Raw genomic sequence first — 23,873 nt, 5'->3', positions numbered from 1 at the left:
TTATAAACACCATGTTGATAGGCATTTATTTCTTGTACTCTCACTATTGCATCTTACACCCCCATTGCATTTGGAAATGTAAATTTGCAGAATGCAATGTAAATTGCAAGATGCAATGGTGAGAGTACAGGGTTCAAATAGCCCCCTGTTAAACATAAAAAAACTACAAAAATCTGCCAGAACAGTGACACTAACCAAAATAGGCCATAACATTCTATTGGTTTTCCAAGTAGCATCTTACAGAGTACAGAGCCACATGTTCTCGTTTCCATAATAGATATGTAGTGGTGGATTCAAAAACATCCTTTAATAAGAACAAAAAAAATTTACAATATTTTTATAGTAGAAAAATATTACAAATATTTACAAAATGGCAATAAAATCCAAAATGAAAACTCATTCTTTTGTTGGATTATTAAGGATAAGCTCTTGGGACATTTTGCGTTTCTTAGACTTAAAATGGTTACAATATGAAAAAGGTTTCGTAAGTGCAGATGCTACACCAAGATAATAAAGACATCATTGACTAGTTGGAACACCAGGAAATATGTATTCACAAAAACTTCAATAGGCTTGTGCCCATAAAAATGATTTCTATCCCGATTATCTAAAGTAATAATACATTCACTAATCTAGTAAAACAAAAAGGAACTGTTCCTCTACACATGAGAAGGTAAAAGAAGACAAAAGGAAAAGGAGGGAGAAAGTACAAAGGAAATAAGAGACGACCCTGTACAAAAATACCTCTATACTCGTCTCTTTTCAGAAAGGCAAAATGGTTGTGTGTGGTAGGGGGGGGGGGGGGGGGACCTTCTAAGAACCGTGGTAATATACAAGATTTGCAAAAGATAAGCAATGATGCCTGCCAATATAACTTCGGTTAGTACTTCAACAGGACTTGTCCAGAAACAACGAATATCTGTTTCCATATTCCAGTCCCCGTGAGCTTCATCTGCACAAAATCCCATGACAAATTGAGGCCTTTCTTTTTTCTTTTTTTTTCCTACCACAACAATTAACAAGTACAACCAGTAAAAGAACAAGCCAAAAGCCAGATACACATGCACAGGACATATTAATGAACCACGTAGAACTCATCAAATGTTAGGTTACCAATCATAGATGAGAGTGTAAGGTGGGAAATGGGACTGTGGTTCCAAGGATAGGGGTCCAAACCTAGTGAATAGCTGCAGTAGCTATAGTCAATAAACAGTGGGATCCAGGGGAAAGTTTTTCAACCAAGGGGATCCAAGGATAAGTGACTAATCCACACTATCACCTTGAAGACAAGGTGAAACTTTAGGAGGCTACTATTGTTATATCTGTCAGAGCTAGGTGTCTCTTTAGTGAGAAAGTTGGTGGCCGAGATAATTTCAAGAAATAAGGCATCTAGCCTATAAATATGAAGGGGGGGGGGGGGGGGGGGGGTTGTTTATGGAATTGCGCCTGATCCTTTAGTCAATAACCCGTGGGATCCGGGGAAAATTTTTTTAACCAAGGGGACCCAGGGTTAGGTGCTTAGTCCCCGGGGTCCGGTTTGGAAATTGGGGAAATTTTGGGGGGTAAATTTTTTTTTTTTTTTTGGGGTTAGGTGTTTTTTTTTTGAAAAATTTGGGGGCCGGGAAATTTTCAAAAAATAAGGGTTAGCCTATAAATATGAAGGGGGGGGGGGGGGGGGGGGGTGGTTAAGAAATAAGGGAAATTTATCTTGTAATTTGAGAGAAAATTGGGGCCTTTGGGCATCGGAGGTGCAGACCCTCGCACATCTGCTTTCGTGTGTTCTGTTTTGTAATTTGGGGAAGTTCTTTCCGGTATTCTCTAATAAAATTTTAGGTTCAGCAATGAGTCCACAACCCAAAACTGCAAAAGCAAATAATTAAGCCCAAACAGTGGAGGAAAAAGACATGCTATAGGAATAGAAGAGTTTGAGCAGTAAGTAGTGTTCAGCAAAGAAAAATTACTTGTAGATCAATCAAGACATCATCATACAATAGAATACGGTGATGAGCCACATAAAGATTCTAAAAATATTCATATTCTAGCAGAATTTTTTAGTGATTTAAAAGCAACTAGGATTTTTAAAGCCCAAGAACTCTTTAAAGGACATTTTCCCTCTATTTGACTTAGAAGTAAGGAAAGAAATAAGAGAAGGAAATGAAGAATAAGAGAGACTAGAAAAGGTGGGTTGTTACTTGAATGGATAGAATAGGCTGAAAAAACTGTTTTATTGTTTTCTTATCATAATATTATTTGTGATAAATAAATTATTAAATTATTTAAGAAACTAAAACCAAGAAAAATGAAAAAAATAAAAAATCTCCCCCCTATTCCACACCAATTTATGTGGGGATTTTGTTGCGTAGGTCCCACAAAAAAACCTTACTATTTAGTTTGGTATTTTAAACCTATCTCTCTTCTCTCCATTTCCTTCCTTTATATCACTCAAAACAAATTATAGGGTTTAGGATTATAAATTAATGCTTTTATGCAGGAAAGATCTTTAAATTAACGACAAATGTAGGGAAAGATCCTCCATTAAAAAAGTCAATTGATCATCAAACAACTCAAAGATGCATGCAGACTGGATCCTGGAGCCAAAATCCTATATGCACGGATCTTGTAGGGCATATCATAAAAGAGTTTCAAGGTCTTCAATTATCAAAATAATCATTTTATATCAAGTAAATTATTTCTAGAGCATTACAAAACTTGGAGACAAGTTTATTTCAGGTGAAGGGATACATAAATAGGATGAGTGTGAATATCATAATTATATATATTTTTCATTGCTTTTAAGTCACTTTATGGTGAACATGGTAGAGTCAGTTTAGTGGGTTCTATTAAGGTCACTTTAAGGTGTTGACATTTAATTACAGATATGAACATTGAGGAACAAAGTCAATCAATTACTGATATGCTTATTAAAAAAAATCAATTACTTGTATGATCATTGAGGAAAAAAGCTTTCATCTAATGTCAACACCAGTTCAGAGAACCATATATGATGAATGTGTGTTTCATATGCCTGTGGTGAAAAAATCACATGACCCTACCCCATCACTAAGAGTCAAAAACACAAATGTAATCCGACGCTATATTTGCACATATACAACCCAAAACAGGAAAAAAATAGAAATACCTGTACACTGCTGTTAAAGGTATAGAAACTCCAATCCTGACAGAACAAGCGCACTTGGCTGCTCCATCAGTTAGAATGCATCATTCCACAATAGAATTAGGTGACTGGATAAACAAACTGCTCTGCCCTGATTGTAGATGTTGCATATGTTGCTGAGGTTGATGTTGTAAAGCAAGATCTTTAGGAGAATGTTGTTCTTGCTCCTGTTGCTGCTGCTGCTCAGCTGGATACGGCTGCTGAGATAGGATGGGTTGTGATGACTGTTGGAGAGATTGTGACTGTGTATCAGAATTATGTGCCTGAGAAATCAAGCTAACTGACCTTGGCCCCAACCCTTGACTAATTGTTGGTTGCTCATTTCCCGTGGAATTTTCAACAGGTGCACTCCCCAAGGAGCTCTCTTGAGTTTGATTGTTCATAGCGGAATCAAATGGTGGTTCTGATGCTTTCCACTGAGAAGATACAGCAGTAGTAACACCTGGTACCACACTAGCAGAATCCATACAACCCTCTGTCATTGCACTAACCTGCGAAGCACTGTTTGCAGGCAGTTGATCAGATTGACTTTGATCAGACAGAGACTTGCTAGATGACATAGAATGCTCGTAATGGTTTTGAGGCAACATTCTCTTAACATTTGTTTGAGTTTGATTAATTTTCTTAGATTGAACCTGTGGCTGAAGCTGATGGTGGTTAGAAGCAATAACAGCTGGCTGCGGAGGTGACAACAACTGACCCGATGAAACTGGTGAAACCTGTCCTTGAGTACTAGTATCAGAAGGAATATGAAGTTGCTTTGATGAAGTGGTTGGTGACCCAGAATGTAACTTCTGTTGCAACTGTGAATGGTTTGAAGAAAAAGCATGACCCAAAGGCTTTGATGGTTGATTTGGATTTAAACCAGATCCAGGATATAAATTTTGACCTTGCATCATGTGCAAGATTTGGTCCCCTTTTTCACCAGTTTGGCTTCCCGCAGGCAGAGAGAGTCCACTTAGATGAGAAGTATCCACAGAGAGGTTCTGATGGACCATCATATTTCCTCTTGCCATTCCCTTCAGAAGTTTTGCCTGCTGTTGAGACTGTACATTATGCCGTTGATTAGGATGTTGCCTACCGGGCTGTTGATACTGCTGCTGCGGCCGCTGTGGCGGATGGCGTGGGTGTTGCTTTGCTGCTTGATTAGTCAACCCACTGGCAGTGGAATTCCTGCTGAACCCAGGTTGTGCATGGTGAAGTTTCTGCTGTTGGAGCTGGGATGACAATGGAGTTAAAGGGGATGATGGCGTTATAGGTGAAAGAGGCACTTGCTGAGGAGAATTTTGTGGTTGAACCTGAGAACTGTTCTGCAGTGGTGATGATGAGATGGGAAGTTGAGACTTAGCCTGGACATGTGGCATTAATGCATTTGATGCAGCAAGCTGCTGCTGGTGCTGCAGATATCGTTGCTGCAGTTGTCTTTCCTTTGCCAACCGAACAGCATAGGCTTGTTGCTGTGAATTAGTGGCATGACTAGGACCTTGAAGATGAGGACTGCTGAGATGGGACTGCTGCTGGGGGAGTTGGTGTGGCTGTTGGGCATGTCCTGGGTAAGGCTGAACAGGTGGTGTTGTCTGATTGCTAAAGGCAGAACTCGGCCCACACAGAGCAGGAATACCTTGACTGTTCCCTTGGGTGACCTGCATCTGAAGTTCTGGAACCATCATTTGTCTCTGATGTTCTGGGTTATGGCCAGGCTAATGGCAATGGGGGAAAATATCATCAGTAGAAATAAAATAAGATCACTGCAAATGTTAAAAAATAAACCAATCTCCTAACAAAGCCTAAGTGAGACCATTGCAGTTATGAAAACAAGGATGCTGAGTTGGTTGGGAAATAAGCTTCATAGCCACAAGGTGAAATACAGCCTTAGCACATCTTTGATTTTGGCATTTTGCTAAGTTCTTACCAAAAAATGGTTTTTGGGTTAAATTTTCTTTCCTGCACTCTGATTATTAGCTTTTGTGAATACATAATAAGCTTGTAAAAACATGCACTGAATAATACTATCCACAGAATCAATTGAATCCTAAAAAGATGGAATAAGAATACTTCTCACCCTCATCATATGTAGATTCTCATGAGGTCTTAACATTGAGTTGCCTTGTACAGTACCAACTCCAGAGTGCATATTTACAGGGCTTGACATACCAACCATACTAGAGGAAAGCATACTTCCAGAATTACGCATTGATGGTGATGCCATTCCTTGAAACCCAGGCCTCATTGCCATGTTTTTATTAATTCCACCCATTAAGCCCATACCATTTCCACCAGGAAGCATGCGAACACCATGATCACTTCCAGAAAGAGTCCCTGTAACTGGCATACTCTGCTGAATGTTTCTTCCAGATAGCATTTGATTGTATTGTATTCTCTGTTGCTCATCCACTGATGAAGGTGAATTTCTGGGAATCCCATATCTACCACCCCTGAACAAAAGCATCAATTGATTGTATAAAAACAAATGATGTTAATGCACAAAATCTAATCACAGCAAGAATCCTCAGCCATAAAACTGCACACCTGACAGATGCAGCAACTGGACCAGGTGATGATGACAAGTTATGGCCAAGAACCATACCAGAAGAAGACCCTGGTAGTGAAGAATTCACCCCGGATGTAGGAAGCATTGATGGTACAAAACCTTGATTTGGTAATGTCATACCACCAGGATGAGAACTTTGATACCCAAGGGCTGGGACATCTGGGTTTATTTCTTCCGCTTCACAGAGATCAAGTGGCCTTCATCCAGGATTCAAACATAAATTAAATACTTGTGCTAAACAAACTAATCAGGTGTACCAAAATTCTAAAATTACAAGGAAAACCCAACTACAGTTAGATGAGCATAGTAGATAATGCAACAGAACCCAAAGTTATAAAATTTCCATATTACCCAGAAAATAAGTAAAATAAAAACATACGTCAAAATACTTCCATTCAGGTTGTTGGGGCTGGTTAGGGAAAGAGCAATCGCGTGTGAATTATGGACAGGTGCTAATTGTTTTGAATCCAGGTTATCAACCTGCATTAAACAAGACTTTCTGTTAAGAATCATGTCACAAACTAATGACGATGGGAAAATTTGAATTTCACATAGTTAAAATTCTGCTCCATGCAGATAATATCCTTCAGAAGTAATCGCTAATCAGACCAATAAGAAGTAATTAGACTGTCCCAAATCAGAAGGCCACGGGAAATCAAAGAAATTGCTCCAAAAAACAGGCACATATAAAGTTTTGCTGTCTAAACATGTTAGAATATCTACCTAATAAATCCAGCCAATAATAGTGTTAAGAAAAGTGTGTTTTGCTAACTGTTCTCATATACAAACTAAGTTAAATGAAGCGGACAATGAAGCGTATATTTCATTTTTTCAATCATAACATCATTAAAAAAGTTGACAATTAATATTATTAATGTTACAAAAAACAATACACATATTATCAACAAAATATTATTTATGGTGAATTAGTTACAATAAACTATAAATTGATATAAGTTTTATTTTCATCTATACTAATAATAAAGGGAATACCCACATTTGGTTTACACAATTTATTAGACAATTTATCCTCTCTAAACCATCGATTACTCTCTTTTTAACTACATTGACCACCCCACTACTCTCATCAATGTCAGTTTCTTTTCTTTCAATAGATATATAATATAATATATTTTTACATTGTTAACCTCCTTCCTTTCTCTCTCTCCCCCTCTTTTATTTTATTTTCATTTACAGAAATAGAGACATGGATTTCCCCTAGTATTCATATAGACCCAAGAGTATTTAATCAGATTTTTGCAGATCATGAATTGAATTATATAGTTAATCCTAAGATTGATGTCCAATAATTAAAACAATATTATATATATGAGAGGAGGGATCAACTTACACCAAGAGTAACTCTTAGAGTTGATCCTCATCCACACCATTCATTTCTTTGGAATCTAACGGATGAGACTAATGACTTATTACAACCATTATATTTCAAGAAAATAAATGGTGAGGATAAAGAGTTACTCTTGGTGTAAGTTGATCCCTCCTCTCTCTCTCTCTCTCTCTCTCTCTCTCTATATATATATATATATATATAAAATATAATACAAATGTAACAAAGTCAAATGCCAATTTTAATGTCACTGCATCATAGGATCTATCCTGATATAAATGGTTTGGATTCAAACCTGATTCTTAGGGTAATGCTGCTTCTGCCCAATCTTTATAATTTTCTCAAAATGAGACTTCAGTGTATCCTCCTCCATTGGCCCCTGCAAACGTTGAAACAATTGCCTGGCACTACCCTGCTAAAGATACGAAAGATTTACCCAATTAAAGCTGCAAAATGTATGTCAAACATGGTTTCACCAATGCATCCAAATATACTAAAAATGAAAAACGAAAAAAAAAATTACATGCCTTAGGAATTCCAGGTAATGTAGAAGGATAAGACTGTGAAGACCCTGAATCTTCAGCACTATCTGCACCATCCCCGGTAGTTCTATCCATTAAAGTCTTATGACGCTCCTTGCATTCTTTTGGTTTCCGAAAGACGCACTGGAAATGTTGTAAAATGTCATTATCGGCAAAAATCTGATTAAATACCAATTAAACTACCAAATTACAAATTAAATAAAATTTGAGCATTTAAAGCTTCATAATGAACACCGCATCAGAGATTCAAAATATATGACAAATGTAAGCAGCAACCCTAAGTACTCCCAATTATTGAAATTTTGTTTATAGAAGTTACAAGGATACCCATCCTGCGAAGCAGGAGGTGCAATTGGTAGGTGTCAATAATAATATCTTTTTTAAGAAGATTGATTTTCAGTAATGATCTAATGAAATGTCACAAGGATAAAAGAAACAGGTCCAGCAACTACGACACTTTCTTCTAAAACCATCCATATTTGCACATCAGTACCTTGATTTGGAGAGCACTATTGATAGCATCACTTACGAGCTCCCAGTTTGGACCCATATCATGCACCAGCACCACAAGAGCCTGCAACAGGCAGGAGAATAATGGTAAGCCCTTTACACAATTGATAGATTTTAAAGTGTAAAATATTTATTCAATTCAATAATAACAGAGAAAAAATGATAAAGCAAATGAATTCCAAACAACCTGATCTTCAAAAAGGGACCAAGGACTTCCAGAAATAGGCTGTGCAGCAGAAATCTAATAGGAAAAAATAATAAATATATAAATAAGAGAATTAGCAAAATAAAAGAAAGAAAATTTGCTAGCACATGAGCATCTAACTTCACATTAAAATTTACCTTCAGAGCTTTAGTTTTCCGGGCCCGGTCTCGCCCACTAATGATCTTAATAAATTTATTAGGATTTGACATGTTACTCATTTGTGACGCAGCAGGGGAAGGAATAGAATTAGTCATAGGAACAATGTTGTCGAAAGGATTATCAAGTGACTGCCTTATTATCTTTGGCTTCTTAGCATTAGGTTGCCCACACAAACCTTCAAAAAACACAACAATTTAACTAAAAAATCATGAAGAAAATAAAATAATATACTAATTGTAAGTAAAAGAAGTTTCTAGATCTATTATAAAATTACAAGTGGTTTTACCACTACTTACTTCCATTAGATTCAAAGTGATGACTATCCACTCTCTTCTTGGACTGATCCTTCTGCATTGAGAAAACACAACAGAATAACTAACTAGAAAATAATATTCATAAACAGTGTACGCAGTAAATTTAAAAATATCTATATGAAGTTAGGGGTTGGGGTAGCAATCCTAGTTTCAAATTGTTATAACAACTTTCAGATGTTCCAAAGAAGAAAAAATAAAGACACAGACACAGACACAACCTTCTGACATACCAAAAAGTGATAAGAAAAGTCAGTGTCTACCATGTTAAGTAGGGATCAGATTTACCTAAAACTAGAGTAGCACCTATGCAACAAGCACAGGTGAAAAACTGCAAATTTGTAAAACTTTGAAACACAATGCCACAATGTTTAGCTTCCTTATCTTTCCAAAACTTTGAAACACATTTGAAGAAACATCCCAACATTAGCAGAAGCCCATCCTCATCAAAAACTCCAAACAAATTGCTCTTTATGAAATTAGTTTCAAGATAATGCAAAAACTACATGGGAACATGTTCTTTAGTGCTGCAACACATTATCTGTTCCACAGAAACATGTAGTAGTTGCAATGACAAGTAATAACAGGATCAGAATCCCATTATTCTTAATTAAAAGCATACCTACCCAAATTACCTGCTGCCAAACTCTAGTATCTAAAAGAAAAAACTAAAGTATTTACTAGCATCTTTAGGAGACCTAATTTGCAAAGATCCTACCCCACCCCCCCTCCCTTTTTTTACCCGCCACAGCTGAAAGAGGAAGGCTCTGAAACAAGGTTACCTGTTCATTTAGAACAACAGAATCCAACTGCCATCCCTGATCATATGTAGCACCCTGCAGAATAAAAGTGAATACAGCTGAAATATAGATTCTGAGGTAAATAAAAAAAACTTCCACGTGTTCAAAAATAAGCATGGCTTAAGTTATATAAATAAAAATTCATTATTAACAGAGTATTTGCCTTCTTCTTCTTCTTTGGTTTAACAAATGTTTCAACACATTCATAAGATAACTGTTTTTCATAATCTGCAACTGACTCCACTTCAGTACTTTTCTGAATCAGGGGACCAACATGTAAAGTACTCTGGTCATCATGAAAGGAATTGGTATCGCCACTTGAAGCATCCGCCTTATTAGCTTGAGCCTGTACTGTCCCCATGTTGACGGTGAAAGGACTTACAACTCTATGCCTAGTAGCAGTACGCATGCGCTTTGTTGGTATTGACCCAACATTTACACTAGCAGGTCTTTTTCCAAACAGCATGGATGGTTGATTTCCAGTTGCATAGTGTACATAAGGCAAATCAGCACCAGCATCACCACACCTAGGAGTGTAAGCCTTCAAATTTTTATGTTTCTTCTGCGCAGATTTTGATGATTTGTTGCCCTCATAGACACTGGGCATGTAATAAGTGTCGGTTTCTCCTTCTTCCTCATCATATGCATTCTCTTGAGACCCAAACTCTGTTTCAATCAATGAAAGAAAATAATGACAGGTTCCAGAGTAACCAACTATAGACTAAAAAATCCAAACAATGCAAGTGTCTCAATAGTACCTGCTGCAGTATCATACACAGACATTTCAATTTCCTCATGAATGCTACTCCCAGTTTTCTGAAAAAAATTATTCTATTGTTTCAATAAGTTAACATAAAAATAATATGTTTACATGAATATTTGAACTAATAAGATAAAAACATTATTCCTGACACAGCTTACCATCCAGGAGGGACTAAAACATAGTAACCAAGCATTTTTTTTTTCCTGATAAACAAAGTAGCTGAGTATCTTTGATCATATATTTACCTCGAACTGTAGGAAATGAGATTCGATAGCTTTTCTATATGTTTCCATTGCAGTAGGAGGAACTTCATAGAAAAGATTTTCCTATAAATTTAAATGACATGAGACATAGTTATTTGCTTACAACAAGAAACAACAATAAAGCCTTATCCCACTAAGTGAGATTTTCTTGCATTGATAATAACAAAATAATAACAAAAGTACTCCACAAAAATATTTATTAAATCATAAATTAGATTAAAAAGTCACATTCAATGGAGTTCAAAATGAATATTTCATTTAGCAATAACATGTTGAGGGCAATTGAACATGTGACAAAATCACATACATAGGACAGACACGGTTACATAGCTTACATTAAAATAAATATTTTAACCAGAATTATAAGGTAACTTGTCACATACTTCATTAAGATGCTCATCCCATGACATATCTACAGTGCTTGAGTCAAATATCTTTTCAGGTGTTGTTGGTGCTTCTGCTTGAGAGGAAATTCCCTGAGATCTATTAGCATCTAAAAACCTCAAAGCATATGCATGCACTTTAAGTGCAGCATGTTTTGCAGGATTTTGTCCCTCCAAAAATTTGCTTGTCTCCTGACCAAAACAACCAACATTTAAGCATCAATAACAAATAACTGAAAATGAATAAATCTGGATATAGCAACAAGTTAAGAAAGAAAAAAAATTAAGCATCCCAAATCCCTCAGATAAAAAAAAATGCTACAGTTCCAATTTTGAACCTCTGATGCATCTAACCAATTAGTGAGTAAAAGACTGGCAGCCATCCCACAAATGAGTATATATCAACATCAACATACAACAACAAACAATGGCCAAACAAAAGAAAGAAGTGATAATTAAAAACAACATATTTTGTCTAGATATTAGATAATTAGTATTTTTTAAACTATAATTTCTAACAAGGCTTAAAATCCAGAAGTCGTCTCCAAATGTAAACAAGAGAATAAAATGCATTGTGAATTTACTATTTTTGACTTAGGGTTTACATAAATAATATGCTACCTAATTTCATCAAGCATAATAAAGTGTAACCACTAACCATTTATTAGAGTATAATATGTTAAATGTTAGCTATTGTTGCAAATCAGTCAGTTTGTTAGAACTGTTAACAGATAGTTTGTTAGAAGTTGTTAAAAACTTTTGTACAGCTGTACCAATAAGGTCAGCCTCTATATATGCTCTCATTGTAATCAGTTCTCACTAGAGTAATAATAATACAAAGCTCCTTTTCTCTCACTCAGTTTATCTTAAATGGTATCCAGAGCCAAATTAATTTATTTCCAAAGTCAATTTGTGAAAGAAATCGACATAAAGCCATAACTCAAATAACTACACAACCTAAATGTATTTGAACAAACAATCCAGTCACTATATTCCAGATTCTGCAAAGCATAACACTCAACCAGCTCTAAGGATGTTGTGGATCCACTCTAGTATGATTTCATTTTGAAGTTGTTAAATTATGTGTGTACATGCTTGCTTCTATTGTTATGTTTAGCTTGTTTCAGAAGGCAGCATTACAATGTCCCATCAAGCTGTCTTATCATTAAGCCTTGTATTGTGTATATATGTATGTGTGTTAAAGTCAATAAAATTAAGCTAAGTGAGTCTACTTTTCAACTCACTAAAATATCAAAGCTTCAAGTTGGCATCAGAGCGGGTTCCTCCGTCTGCCGCCGCCATCCGGCACCGTCCTCCGCCGTCATTTTCTCCGGCGAGACCAGGGTTAGGATCGCCGGAAAAGCGCGACCAAAACCTTGCAAAATGCACCGACATCGAAGCTTCCACGCGCCGTTACAGCTTCGTGTGTTGTCCAGTGCATGTAGTTCATGAGCCGCCGTGCCGTCATCGGAATCTTGTCCGAGTTGCTCCGGCAGCTTCGTTGGCGCCTCCTGGGTGTGTTCCAAGTGGTGGTTTTCCGTTTCGGCAAGCTTGTGTGGTAGCTTGTGCTTAGTTCTACCCTTTTTCCGTTAGGGTTTCTGTCATTGATCAAAAATGACTTCTGCTGGACCTACCTTCTCTTTTTCTGGAACTCCGACTATCACGACTGCGAAACTAAACTGGAAGAACTATTTGTCCTGGTCTGATTCAGTTGAGCTGTGGTTCCTTGGCCAAGGATACTACGATCACTTGAAAAAAGGTATTGATACTGTTCCAAGTGACAGAAAATCTGAGTGGGAGAAGCTGGATTATCAGCTATGTGCTGTCTTGTGGCAATCAGTCGAGGCAGATGTTTTGGAGATCCTTAGATCGTTCAAAACATGTTGTTCTTTTTGGAAGAAGGCTCGAGAAATCTTTGCCAATGATATTCAGAGTTTGTTTAATGCAACTATGAAGGTCACAGCCCTCAAACAAACCAGCCACGACATGATTGCACACATAAGTAAAGCTCGGGCTGCAGTGGAAGAGTTGAAGAGGTTCCTTGTGGCTGATTCGCTGGAGGAAGTGAATAAAAAGCCGGATAAGTTCTATATGGTTCTTATCTTGAGGAGTTTTCATTCAGATTTTGATCATGTGCGTGATCAAGTTCTTGCTGGAGATCAAGTACCATCGACGGATTCTCTCATCACTAGGCTGCTTCGGGTTCCCCATGCGTTGAAAGAAGAAAACTCAGCTGACACGGTGGAAACATCAGCCATGATTGCAACCCGTGGGAGAAGGGGAGGTCGTAACAGTAAAGGAGGTCGCAGTGAAAGAGGTGGACGTCCTCAATGCTCTTATTGCAAGAGGATGGGCCACACTCAAGAGAATTGCTATTCTCTACATGGCTTTCCTGACAAAGTAGCCAAAGTAGCTCAGACAGAAAAATCAGAGTCCAAGTTCTCTGATGAAGAGTACCAAGAGTATTTGAAGCTGAAATCTGAGAAATCCAGCAGTCGAGCCTCATCTTCCTCTGTACCATGTTATTCGACGGCATGTATTTCTCAATCTATTGACGGTCCCAGTCCTTGGATTCTTGATTCAGGTGCCTCTGATCATATTTCTGGTAATAAGTCTTCTTTTACATCCATTTCTTTTTCAAAAATTCCTCACCTTGTTAATGTAGCTAGTGGTTCCAAAGTTGCAGCTCAAGGAAGTGGTCAAGTCTCTTTATCATCCTCATTAAAGTTGGACTCTGTTTTGTTTATTCCTCAGTGTCCCTATAATCTAATTTCATTGAGTCAGTTAACTCGTTCTTTAAATTGCTCAGTAACCTTTACAGTTAATTCTTTTGTTATTTAGGAACATGGCACGGGTCGACTGATTGGAGAAGGACGTGAATCACGCACGAGGACTTTACTACTTGAAATCCAATGTTTCTGTTTCCTGTTCTGCAACTTCAAATCCCAAACTTTTGCATGATCGTCTAGGTCACCCAAGTTTACCAAAGCTGAAAATGATGGTCCCTAGTCTGAAGAATCTTCGAGTCCTAGAGTGTGAATCTTGCCAACTAGGAAAACATGTTAGGTCGTCATTCCCACAAACTGTTCAAAGATGTAATTCAGCTTTCTCTACCATTCATTCTGATATTTGGGGACCAAGCCGTGTTACATCTTTTGGTTTTCGATATTTTGTAACCTTATTGATGAATTCTCTAGATGTACTTGGGTTTATTTATTGAAAGACAGATCAGAACTTTTGCCTATCTTTGTGTCCTTCCTAAATGAGATTGAAAACCAATTTGGAAAAACAATTAAGATTTTCAGAAGCGCAGAAGCGATAATGCCAAAGAGTATTTCTCTCATGATTTTACTTCCCTTTTATCTTCAAAAGGCATTCTACATCAATCTACTTGTCCCCATACACCACAACAAAATGGTATAGCAGAAAGAAAAAATCGTCATCTTCTTGACACTGCACGCTCCCTAATGTTAGCATCTCATGTTCCTACACACCATTGGGGGGATGCGGTGCTTACTGCTTGTTTCTTAATTAATAGAATGCCTTCATCTTTCCTTGAAAATCAAATCCCTCACTCAATTATTTTTCCTCATGATCCTTTATTCCATGTTCCACCTAAAGTGTTTGGTTGTACTTGTTTTGTCCATGGTCTTTCTCCTGGTTTAGACAAACTTTCTGCCCGGGCAATCAAGTGTCTTTGTAGGTTATTCTCGTCTTCAAAAGGGTTACAAATGTTACTCTCCATCAACCAGACGATACTATATGTCTGCAGATGTAACCTTCTTTGAAGATACACCCTTTTTCTCACCATCTATAGACCATTCTTCTTCCATCCAGAATGTACTTCCTATTTCCTCTCCTTGTCCCCTAGGTATCTCAAACCAAAATGACAGTGAAGTCTCACTTTCTCCACCACATCCGACTGAAGTTGCTTCTCCACCTCTTCTTACAGATGAACACAGGACACAAACAGTTGGTTCTACAGTACCTGAAGCTTCTCCTTATGATTCTCATTCTTCTCCAATCAATCCTCAAGCCATGGATCCTGCTACCTCACCTTCGTCTGATTCAGACTGGCCCATTGCCATCCGAAAAGGTACTCGATCCACTCGTAATCCTCATCCTATCTATAACTTTTTGAGTTATCATCGTTTGTCTCCTTCATATTCTTCCTTTGTTTTCTCTCTATCTTCGCATTTTGTTCCTTCTCATACTCATGAGGCACTTAGTCATCCTGGATGGCGACAGGCTATGATTGATGAAATGCAGGCTCTTGAGCATAATGGTACTTGGGAACTTGTTTCTCTTCCCCCTGGCAAGAAGACTGTGGGTTGTAGGTGGGTCTACGCAGTTAAAGTTGGGCCTAATGGTGAGATTGATTGGCTTAAGGCTAGATTAGTAGCTAAAGGCTACACTCAGATATATGGCCTTGACTATTGTGACACTTTCTCTCTGGTAGCTAAGATCACTACTGTTCGTTTGTTTCTTGCTATGGCTGCCATGCGTCATTGGCCTCTTCATCAGCTTGATATTAAAAATGCCTTTCTTCATGGTGACCTTGAGGAGGATATTTATATGGAGCAACCTCCTGGGTTTGTTGCTCAAGGGGAGTATGGTCTTGTGTGTAAGCTGCGTCGATCTCTCTATGGTTTGAAGCAATCTCCTCAGGCTTGGTTTGGTAAATTTAGTCATATTGTTCAACTTTTTGGGTTGAAACGGAGTGAAGCTGATCATTCTGTTTTTTATTGTCAATCATCCCCTGAAAAATGTGTTTATTTGATAGTATATGTTGATGATATAGTGATTACAGGGAATGATGCTACTAAGATTGTCCAGCTAAAGGAGCATTTATTCAGTCATTTTCAGACCAAAGACTTGGGATATTTGAAGTACTTTCTTGGTATTGAGGTGGCTCAGTCAGAAGATGGTGTTGTGATCTCACAGAGGAAGTATGCCCTTGACATTTTGGAGGAGACAGGCATGCAAAATTGCAGACCTGTTGATAGCCCTATGGATCCAAATTTGAAGCTCATGGCAGATCAGAGTGATATTTATCCTGACCCTAAGAGATATAGGAGACTTGTGGGAAAACTTATTTATCTCACCATTACAAGACCTGATATCTCCTTTGCTGTTGGTGTAGTTAGTCAGTTTATGCAGAGTCCTCATGTCGATCATTGGAATGCCGTTATGCATATTCTTAGATATGTAAAGAGAGCTCCTGGTCAAGGATTACTATATGAAGACAAGGGTAATACGCAAGTATCTGGATATTGTGATGCAGATTGGGATGGTTGTCCTATTGATAGGAAATCTACCTCAGGTTACTGTGTTTTCATTGGAGGAAATCTTATCTCTTGGAAAAGCAAGAAACAGACTGTTGTTGCTCGATCCAGCGCAGAGGCTGAGTACCGATCTATGGCTTTGGTCACATGTGAACTTATATGGATTAAGCAACTTCTTCAAGAATTGAAGTTTTGTGAAGTTGCACGAATAAAGTTATTTTGTGACAATCAGGTAGCCCTCCACATTGCGTCCAATCCAGTCTTTCATGAGAGGACCAAGCACATAGAGATTGATTGTCACTTCATTTGAGAAAAATCATTGTCCAAGGAGATTACCACTGAGTTCATCAATTCTAATGATCAACCAGCAGACATTTTGACTAAGTCCTTAAGGGGAACTAGGATTCAGTTTATATGTTCCAAGCTTGGTGCATATGATTTATATGCTCCAGCTTGAGAGGGAGTGTTAAATTATGTGTGTACATGCTTGCTTCTATTGTTATGTTTAGCTTGTTTCAGAAGGCAGCATTACAATGTCCCATCAAGTTGTCTTATCATTAAGCCTTGTATTGTGTATATATGTATGTGTGTTAAAGTCAATAAAATTAAGCTAAGTGAGTCTACTTTTCAACTCACTAAAATATCAAAGCTTCAAGTGAAGTAAACCATATTTTACAGTTCATAAATTTAATAAACCAAACCCCATTGCTCTTAATTTATTTTGGTTTAAAAATTATCAATAGTGTATCAGATAATACTAATGTATTATTGCTCCTTAATACATTCAAAAGCTGTTATCCAGTAGTAATAATAAAGTAAAATAACAGCACTAAAACAAATACTAGTACGTAGTCTTCTCACAAACTCCAAGGGCAACCAACAACAATATTTTAATAAGTAATGAAATCAAAAGGCAAAAGGAAAAAGACTTTGCAAATAAACAAGTCAAAAACAACATTATAAGTAGGGGTGGAAATGAGCCGAGCCAAGCCAAGCCAAGCTTTACTAGGCTTGAGCTCGGCCTGAGTTGAATACGTAAGGCTTGAGCTTGACTCATTACCTGTCATTGGCTTTTTTTTAAGGCTCAGCTCGGCTTATATAAAAGTCTGGCTTGGCCCACGAGCCTATTTAAAAGTCTGCTTAAAGACGTCTTTGATTAATTAATTATTTTAAAACCTAGTGAAATACTAACTAAAAAAAGAAACTTATAAAATTTCGTATAAGTAATGTACAAATCCAAAAAATAATTGATAAACAAAATCATATTGAAGTCAAGTCGTTAAAGCACAAAGTATATCAAAAGAAAATAAAAATAGCATAATATTAAAAAATGTATGGATTAGAGATGATTTGCAGAAAATGAATTTTATTCTACGTGAACAGTGTGCATGAACAGTAATAAAAACTGAAATTCTAAAATCCTAAAATTATTCTCCTCTCCGAAAAAAAACTCCCTAAACTAAAAACTTGGTGCTGTTATATAGGTCTTCAGCCCCAAAGCTTACAAATCTATCTTAAGTCCAAGCCCATAAACGAAATAAAATAAAATCTGGACAAGATAAGATGGGATGAAATAAAATCTGGACGAAATAAAATCTAGATAGAATAAAATTTGAATAAAATAAAATCTAGATAGAATAAAATCTGGATAAGATAAAATTTGATAAAATAAAGTTATTATTATTATTATTATTATTATTATTATTATTATTATTATTATTATTATTAGTTAGACAAGCCGGCTTGTCAAGCTTAACAAACTTTTTTTATGGTTTGAGCTTGGCCTTTTTATCTAAAAAGGCTTTTTAAAAAGCTTGAGCTTGACCTTTATAGTAAACAAGCCAAGCCGAACCGAGCCTTACATAGGCCGAGTTGAAGGCCCTCGACAAGCTGCTCAGCTCATTTCCACCCCTAATTATAAGTCCCATGAGCAAGCCTAGTCCCATAAAAATCTGACAAAATATATGCATGCACTCATTGAACCAATTAGAATAAGAAAATTCATATGACTACAAAAATCTAGCAATGCAACGACCAAATTCAAACAGCAATGTTTCTTTTGTGTATAGAGTGAAAAGGACAGAGGATAATCAGCACCATATTGCTATTTCTTCTTTGATCCCTCAAAGCTTCATTTGCATCAACTTTCCCAGATTCAACACAACCAACAATGCAGTTAATACCAAGATCATTGTCTAGAAGAAGCTCAGCCGAATGCCAAAACTGCATGACAGCCTTCGCTATTCTGTGAGACAAAATTTTTGTCCCTAGTTGTTTGTTTAGTTTTTCAAATCTTGACTGACAAGTAAAAGCTGTTTGATGACCCAATTGTGCAGCAGCAGCTATCTTCCAAAGACGCTCCTACAAATGCATTTTTTTTTGAGAAAAAAAAAACATTTCAAGAATAATCACATACATAAATTTAACAATTTAACAATGATTATTATTTCGCCAGTTTCTAAATGGAAAAGATTGCCACAGAAAGTATGAGAGAGCAAAACATCACTAGTAAGTATAAAAAATAAAACCTGAGCAAAATCATTTGCCAGCCATGCCATTTCCTCTAGAAGAAAACCCCATTGTGACTTTCTGCAGTTCTGTGTGGATAAGGAGCGAAGAGATAATTCTGCAATTCTCTTCCGCTTGGCCTGTTTAGTGCATCATATCAGACCTTTCAATTTATTGTGCAAACAACCAAATTTAACCAAAAAGTATACACAGAAATCAGTGGAAATGGAACCAGAAATAGAAACCTCTATAATTTTAGCCTCTTCCAAAATTGAATCTTCACGAGCCTTGTCTGCTAACTTCATATTGTGTGTAGGACATGGTTGATCATCAGTGGCAGCGCTTGTAACCTTTTCAGCTGGAGCAGTCTGAGGAGGTTCTGAAAGTGACACATCCACAGGAACCTCATGTCTTTCACAGCTGGTTTCCTTGACAGAATTGGACTGATCCACATAAACAGTATCTTTATCAGTTTTTGAAATGTTACTGTCATTATGATGTACTCCTTTGATATTTGACATGCAAGAACTGTTAATATGGACATCTTCCTCAGCTTTGGTGATATTACCACAACCAGAATGGTTTTGATAACCAGCATCATTCACATTGCTAACAGTAGCACCATTTACATTTTTTGTCTTATGCCTACCTTTCACAACTTCACAATCAGCAGAGTTCAGTTTATTCTTTAATGCAAATGTTTGTTCCATGGTATTTCCATTAGCATCAACGTTCTTTGTATTGGTACACATATCACTATCATTATTTACATCTCTAACTAAACTAGTCTGTGTGCACGAGGACTCTAAATCGAAATTATTCTTGCCTAATGTAGCATTGCTATTTTGGCCTTCATTTAGTGCACTTTTCCTGTCTACTTCTACATTGCCAAACCCATTTGGCTGACAATAAGGTCCATTTTCAGGTTTTGTAGTAGGTACATGAGGTGGAGGTTCATGATTGACAACAGCTACTGGATCCCTTAATTCAACTATGTTAACTTCTCCAAAAGCCATGAGAACAGGGTTTTGAACAGTATTATCTTCAGAAGGCAGAGTTCCATGATTTTCTTTTAAGCTTCTATTCACCGTAATATCCAATTTGTCTTCGGGAACACTAGCATTGCCACTAGTGGATTGATGATCTCGGATCCCAACCAATTCATTATTCAGAGTATTATTAGTAATCAAATTTTTGGTACCAACATCACCATTCAAACTGGAAAGCTTTGGCTTAGACAAAGTTGTCAAATTAAGGTTCTTTTGGCTATTCGTTTCAGACATTAACCCCTTCACTTCCCTTGAAGCCCCCCGAGGACCGTGACCTGATCTAGATCTGTTCCTTCGAGCATATGGCCGGAAAATGGCAGAATCTTCAGTTTCCTTAGCATTAAGATTTCCATCAATTTGGGAAGACTGTTCTGACAGAGCAATATTATTCCTTCTGTTTGAATGCAGGCACCTCCTTTCAGTTTCAGGCAACTCATTCTCACCATCAAAAAGTAGGAGATTATCAGCAGTATTAGGTTCACTAGCCAAAGGAGCCCCAGGTCTAGCACTACTGTCAACAGAGTCACCATGAGGGGAGGGAGTCAATGCAAAACTACCTTTTGCTTCACTGAGATCACAATAGGAAAGAAGTGACAGGAGAAAGAAGCAACGAAGCATTAAGAAAACTAACACACAAAAGATATTAATAGAAAAGTAACACACATACATGCATGGGAAAACTAGATAAGAATAGTCAACCTGGACACAAACTGCTCATGAGGCTGATCAGTGAGTGAAGTAGACTGAACACTAACTGAAGCAGCATTCCCGGACTTAAAGTCCAGAGGATTCCCACCCTGCACTTACAAAGTACAGGTGACCATCATTTACATCAAAGTATTGTGAGATAAGAAATGCAAAAGATCAAAACTTTCATACTTTTTCAAGAAATTCAAGCTCTCTTCTTCTTTCTTCACGAACATCATACTCCTCTCTGATATCGACATGCAATAGTTATTCTCTATGAATAAGAATGGAATGGATCGGCAGTAAAAAAACGTAATCAAACACAAAATGCAACTACATGAAGGGTTTTCCCATCACCTGAGCTCTGCTTGAGCCTTCTCAATTGCTGCTCTGCACGGAGAGATCTTCAAACCTATGCCAACTCCGCCGTCAACAACTCCACCCATAGAATCAACTTCAGCATTTACAAGGAGAGCAGATCCTGATTTATATCCATTCATTCCCAACCTCTAATATCTTAAAGCTTCACTTCCCATCGTTAAAGAGTCTGCCAAATTTGTGAAGTGAAGAGGGTATAGGCATAAATCTAATGGTAAAGCAATTTGTACAACACAAAAAAAATAAAAAAATTAAGATATTAGGACATACAAAATAGTATCTCTAAGAATTTGGTTTTTATCCAACAATATCATACCCATGTGGCCAACCACACCTAGTGGGATAAGGCTATTGTTGTATTGAGACACGGAACTTTCCATCAATCAAACATTAGAATGTTATTATGTTAACGCTATGCTATGTTAGGATTAGTGGTAATGAGTTATGACTTTTTAATTCCTACATTATCCTTATTTTAAATATATTATCCCTAAGAGGTTGTTGATTAGGTTATAGTTTTCATAGATAAAATGTTCATTTTATAATTCAAAAGTTTTGTTCCGTCAAGTGCACCCAAATTTGGAGGAAGATTATTGGGGTTAAACAATGAAATGGAATGGATCATGCTCCATGTTCTTCCATTATGTTCCATTCCTATTTTTACAAACCAAACAGTGGAACAACTTCCCTTTCCACTCCATGCCTCTCCACTCCACCCTCTACCACCTATCCAAACATAGCCTATATGACATCTGACAGCAAAACACAAGGTAGTTAATGCACATCTCCCCATGATCTTTGGAGGATCAGTTATAAAGGACCAAAATCCTTGATGTCTTCTCCTAATCTGTTATCAAGGGGTAGAGGTTGAGTTTGTTTAAACTTAAAAAAGAAACTTTAAAATAAGTATTTTTCATATAAGTGCTTTTATAAGAAACAGATAAGATTTGCTTCTTAAAATAAGCAGAAAACTTTTTTTTAAAGCAGAAGCAATTTAGACAAACACGCTAAAAAAATAGAAAACTGCTCGTTATAATATAATAAGTGCTTTTTTTAACAAATAAGTTTAAACAAACCAGCCCAGAATCCCCCTAAATCCCATAATGATACTATCTTACTTGTTAACCAAGCATCTCATTCTTGCCACTATAATGGGGACTAAGCCCTCTGGTAATGGATCTAATGTAATACACAAGCCTCCTAGAACACATACTAACTTGAGTGCTGCAGTATCTTTACAAGTACACCTACTACCACCCACAACCACAATACTTGGAGCCTCTAGCAACCATCACCAGTCTCGAAGGAAAATAATTAAGCAAGAAAGGCATTCCACAAAAAGTTTGAAATGTGTGACCAGCTTTCCAGCAAGGCTTAATTCACTATCTAACAGGATCGTGCCTATCAGAAAGTGGACTGAACTCTATCCAAAGCATGAAAACCTATTAAGTTAGGATGTCAGAAGACCACATACCAAACAATGGTTGCTAGTTGCGAGGTTCTTTATTGGCTATAGGTAAAAAGGGGAAGGATGTAGATTGTAGAATGTACAAATGTGGAAGACATAGGTTTTGGCGATTTGCAATTATTATGTATCTGGAAAGCAGAAAATTGTGTCATGTTCATATTTTGAATTTTGAAATCAGTGGTAATACAACTCTGCAGCTGAATGAAATCAAAGATAAAGATGATCACAGATAAGGAGAGTATATAATTTATTTAAAGGTAAGTGCAGCATAAACACAGTCCTATAGGCTACAGCAACATCCAAAATATCATCCAAGATGAAGGGGTGAAGGCGCCTCAGTTTAAAATGTTCAAACGGGAAAGCAAATGCAAACCCAGACAAAAGTTGCAGACTCACCAAAGATGCCAACTAATGACAACAAGCAAAATAATGCGGTAGTTTACAACTAAGTATTAGTAGTCACTAATAAATTCACATATTGAGAAACTTGTGCGTGCATGAATGTTGCCACTTGCCACCAATGATTTTCTTCCTTTCAAATTTCAAACTGGCATCACCAACCAAACATATAAGCTTCAATTTACAAACCAGCCACTCCAAAGATACGCATTTCATTTAATTTCCCAAAGGGGAACAAATTCCGCTGCATTTAATACCACATTAATGCCAAATACCCATAAACAGACAAACCCGAACGCACTTCTAACACAATGCATGGCACAGTCGCAACGAGACAACAATCAACCACAATTCGCCCAACAAAATTAAGCCCTAACAGCACCCATTTCCATGAATTCCCCCAATTTGCATGATCCTAGGGTTTCCACGGGAACATACGAAAATGCCAAAACCACAACAATTGATGCAAGAAAAGCACCTGAATCCACAAAAGGGTAGCGTAATTGGAAGCCAGGGCACAACCTGAGAGCCCCAAGAGGCCGTTTCAGCGCGAAGTTTCTCTCTCCTAGGGTTTTGGAAAAGGGGGCACCACTTCGATCACGAGTTGGCCATGGAAACCAGCATGTAGCAGCAAATTTCAGCCGTGGAAACAATTTCAGAGAATCAAACGTCGCCAATTTGGGCAATCGTGATGGTAATTTTGTTCCTCTCTAATTCGTTTCGTTCGCCATATTCTGCACGTTTGCTGTTTTTCTTGCGCGTGTGGGTGGAGAGGGACTATTCGTGTTGTTGTGTGCTAGGCACGGAGACACGACGTATAAGGGGCTTTCACAACTAACATTTTGTTTAGAGGTAAATATTTGTTTAGTTCTTATAATTTAATGTTTTTTTTAATTAATTCTTATAATTTGTGTTTACTTTTTTATTCTTTTGATTTTAATATTTTAGATAACATTTTTATTACACTAAAAGGATAAAAAAATAAAACAAACATAATTTATAAAAACTAAAAATAAAAAATTAATTTTGTAAGGATGAAAATTAATAAAGCACAAAATTACAAGGATTGAAAGATATTTAAGCCTTTTC

General features: G+C 37.1%; 1 protein-coding gene across 9 annotated transcripts; it reads right to left on the bottom strand.

The window, feature by feature from the left end:
• Positions 1-552: 552 nt before the first annotated feature.
• On the bottom strand, positions 553-23,611 carry LOC100814315 (chromatin modification-related protein EAF1 B). Of its 9 annotated transcripts, XM_014773635.3 has the most exons (24): positions 23,263-23,611; positions 22,392-22,513; positions 20,897-21,086; positions 20,732-20,786; positions 20,552-20,649; positions 19,049-20,420; positions 18,824-18,943; positions 18,393-18,656; positions 11,011-11,202; positions 10,610-10,690; positions 10,360-10,432; positions 9,765-10,267; positions 9,584-9,637; positions 8,787-8,838; positions 8,469-8,665; positions 8,314-8,367; positions 8,110-8,190; positions 7,602-7,739; positions 7,370-7,489; positions 6,106-6,206; positions 5,705-5,923; positions 5,238-5,610; positions 3,140-4,875; positions 553-952 (listed from the first exon to the last, which is right to left on the bottom strand). In XM_014773635.3, exons 3-23 carry the CDS (start codon positions 21,037-21,039, stop codon positions 3,220-3,222), a joined length of 5,946 nt encoding a protein of 1,981 aa, XP_014629121.1. In that variant the 5' UTR covers positions 21,040-21,086; positions 22,392-22,513; positions 23,263-23,611; the 3' UTR covers positions 553-952; positions 3,140-3,219. The 9 variants fall into 9 exon arrangements, with proteins under 9 accessions (XP_014629121.1, XP_014629125.1, XP_014629120.1 ...); XM_014773639.3 differs by lacking the exon at positions 22,392-22,513 and having other exon boundaries at positions 553-1,003; XM_014773634.3 differs by lacking the exon at positions 22,392-22,513.
• Positions 23,612-23,873: the final 262 nt, after the last annotated feature.

The sequence above is a fragment of the Glycine max genome, chromosome 3 (assembly GCF_000004515.6).
Source record: "Glycine max cultivar Williams 82 chromosome 3, Glycine_max_v4.0, whole genome shotgun sequence".
Lineage (NCBI taxonomy): Eukaryota > Viridiplantae > Streptophyta > Magnoliopsida > Fabales > Fabaceae > Glycine > Glycine max.
This window is presented reverse-complemented; position numbering and strand designations above follow the sequence as displayed.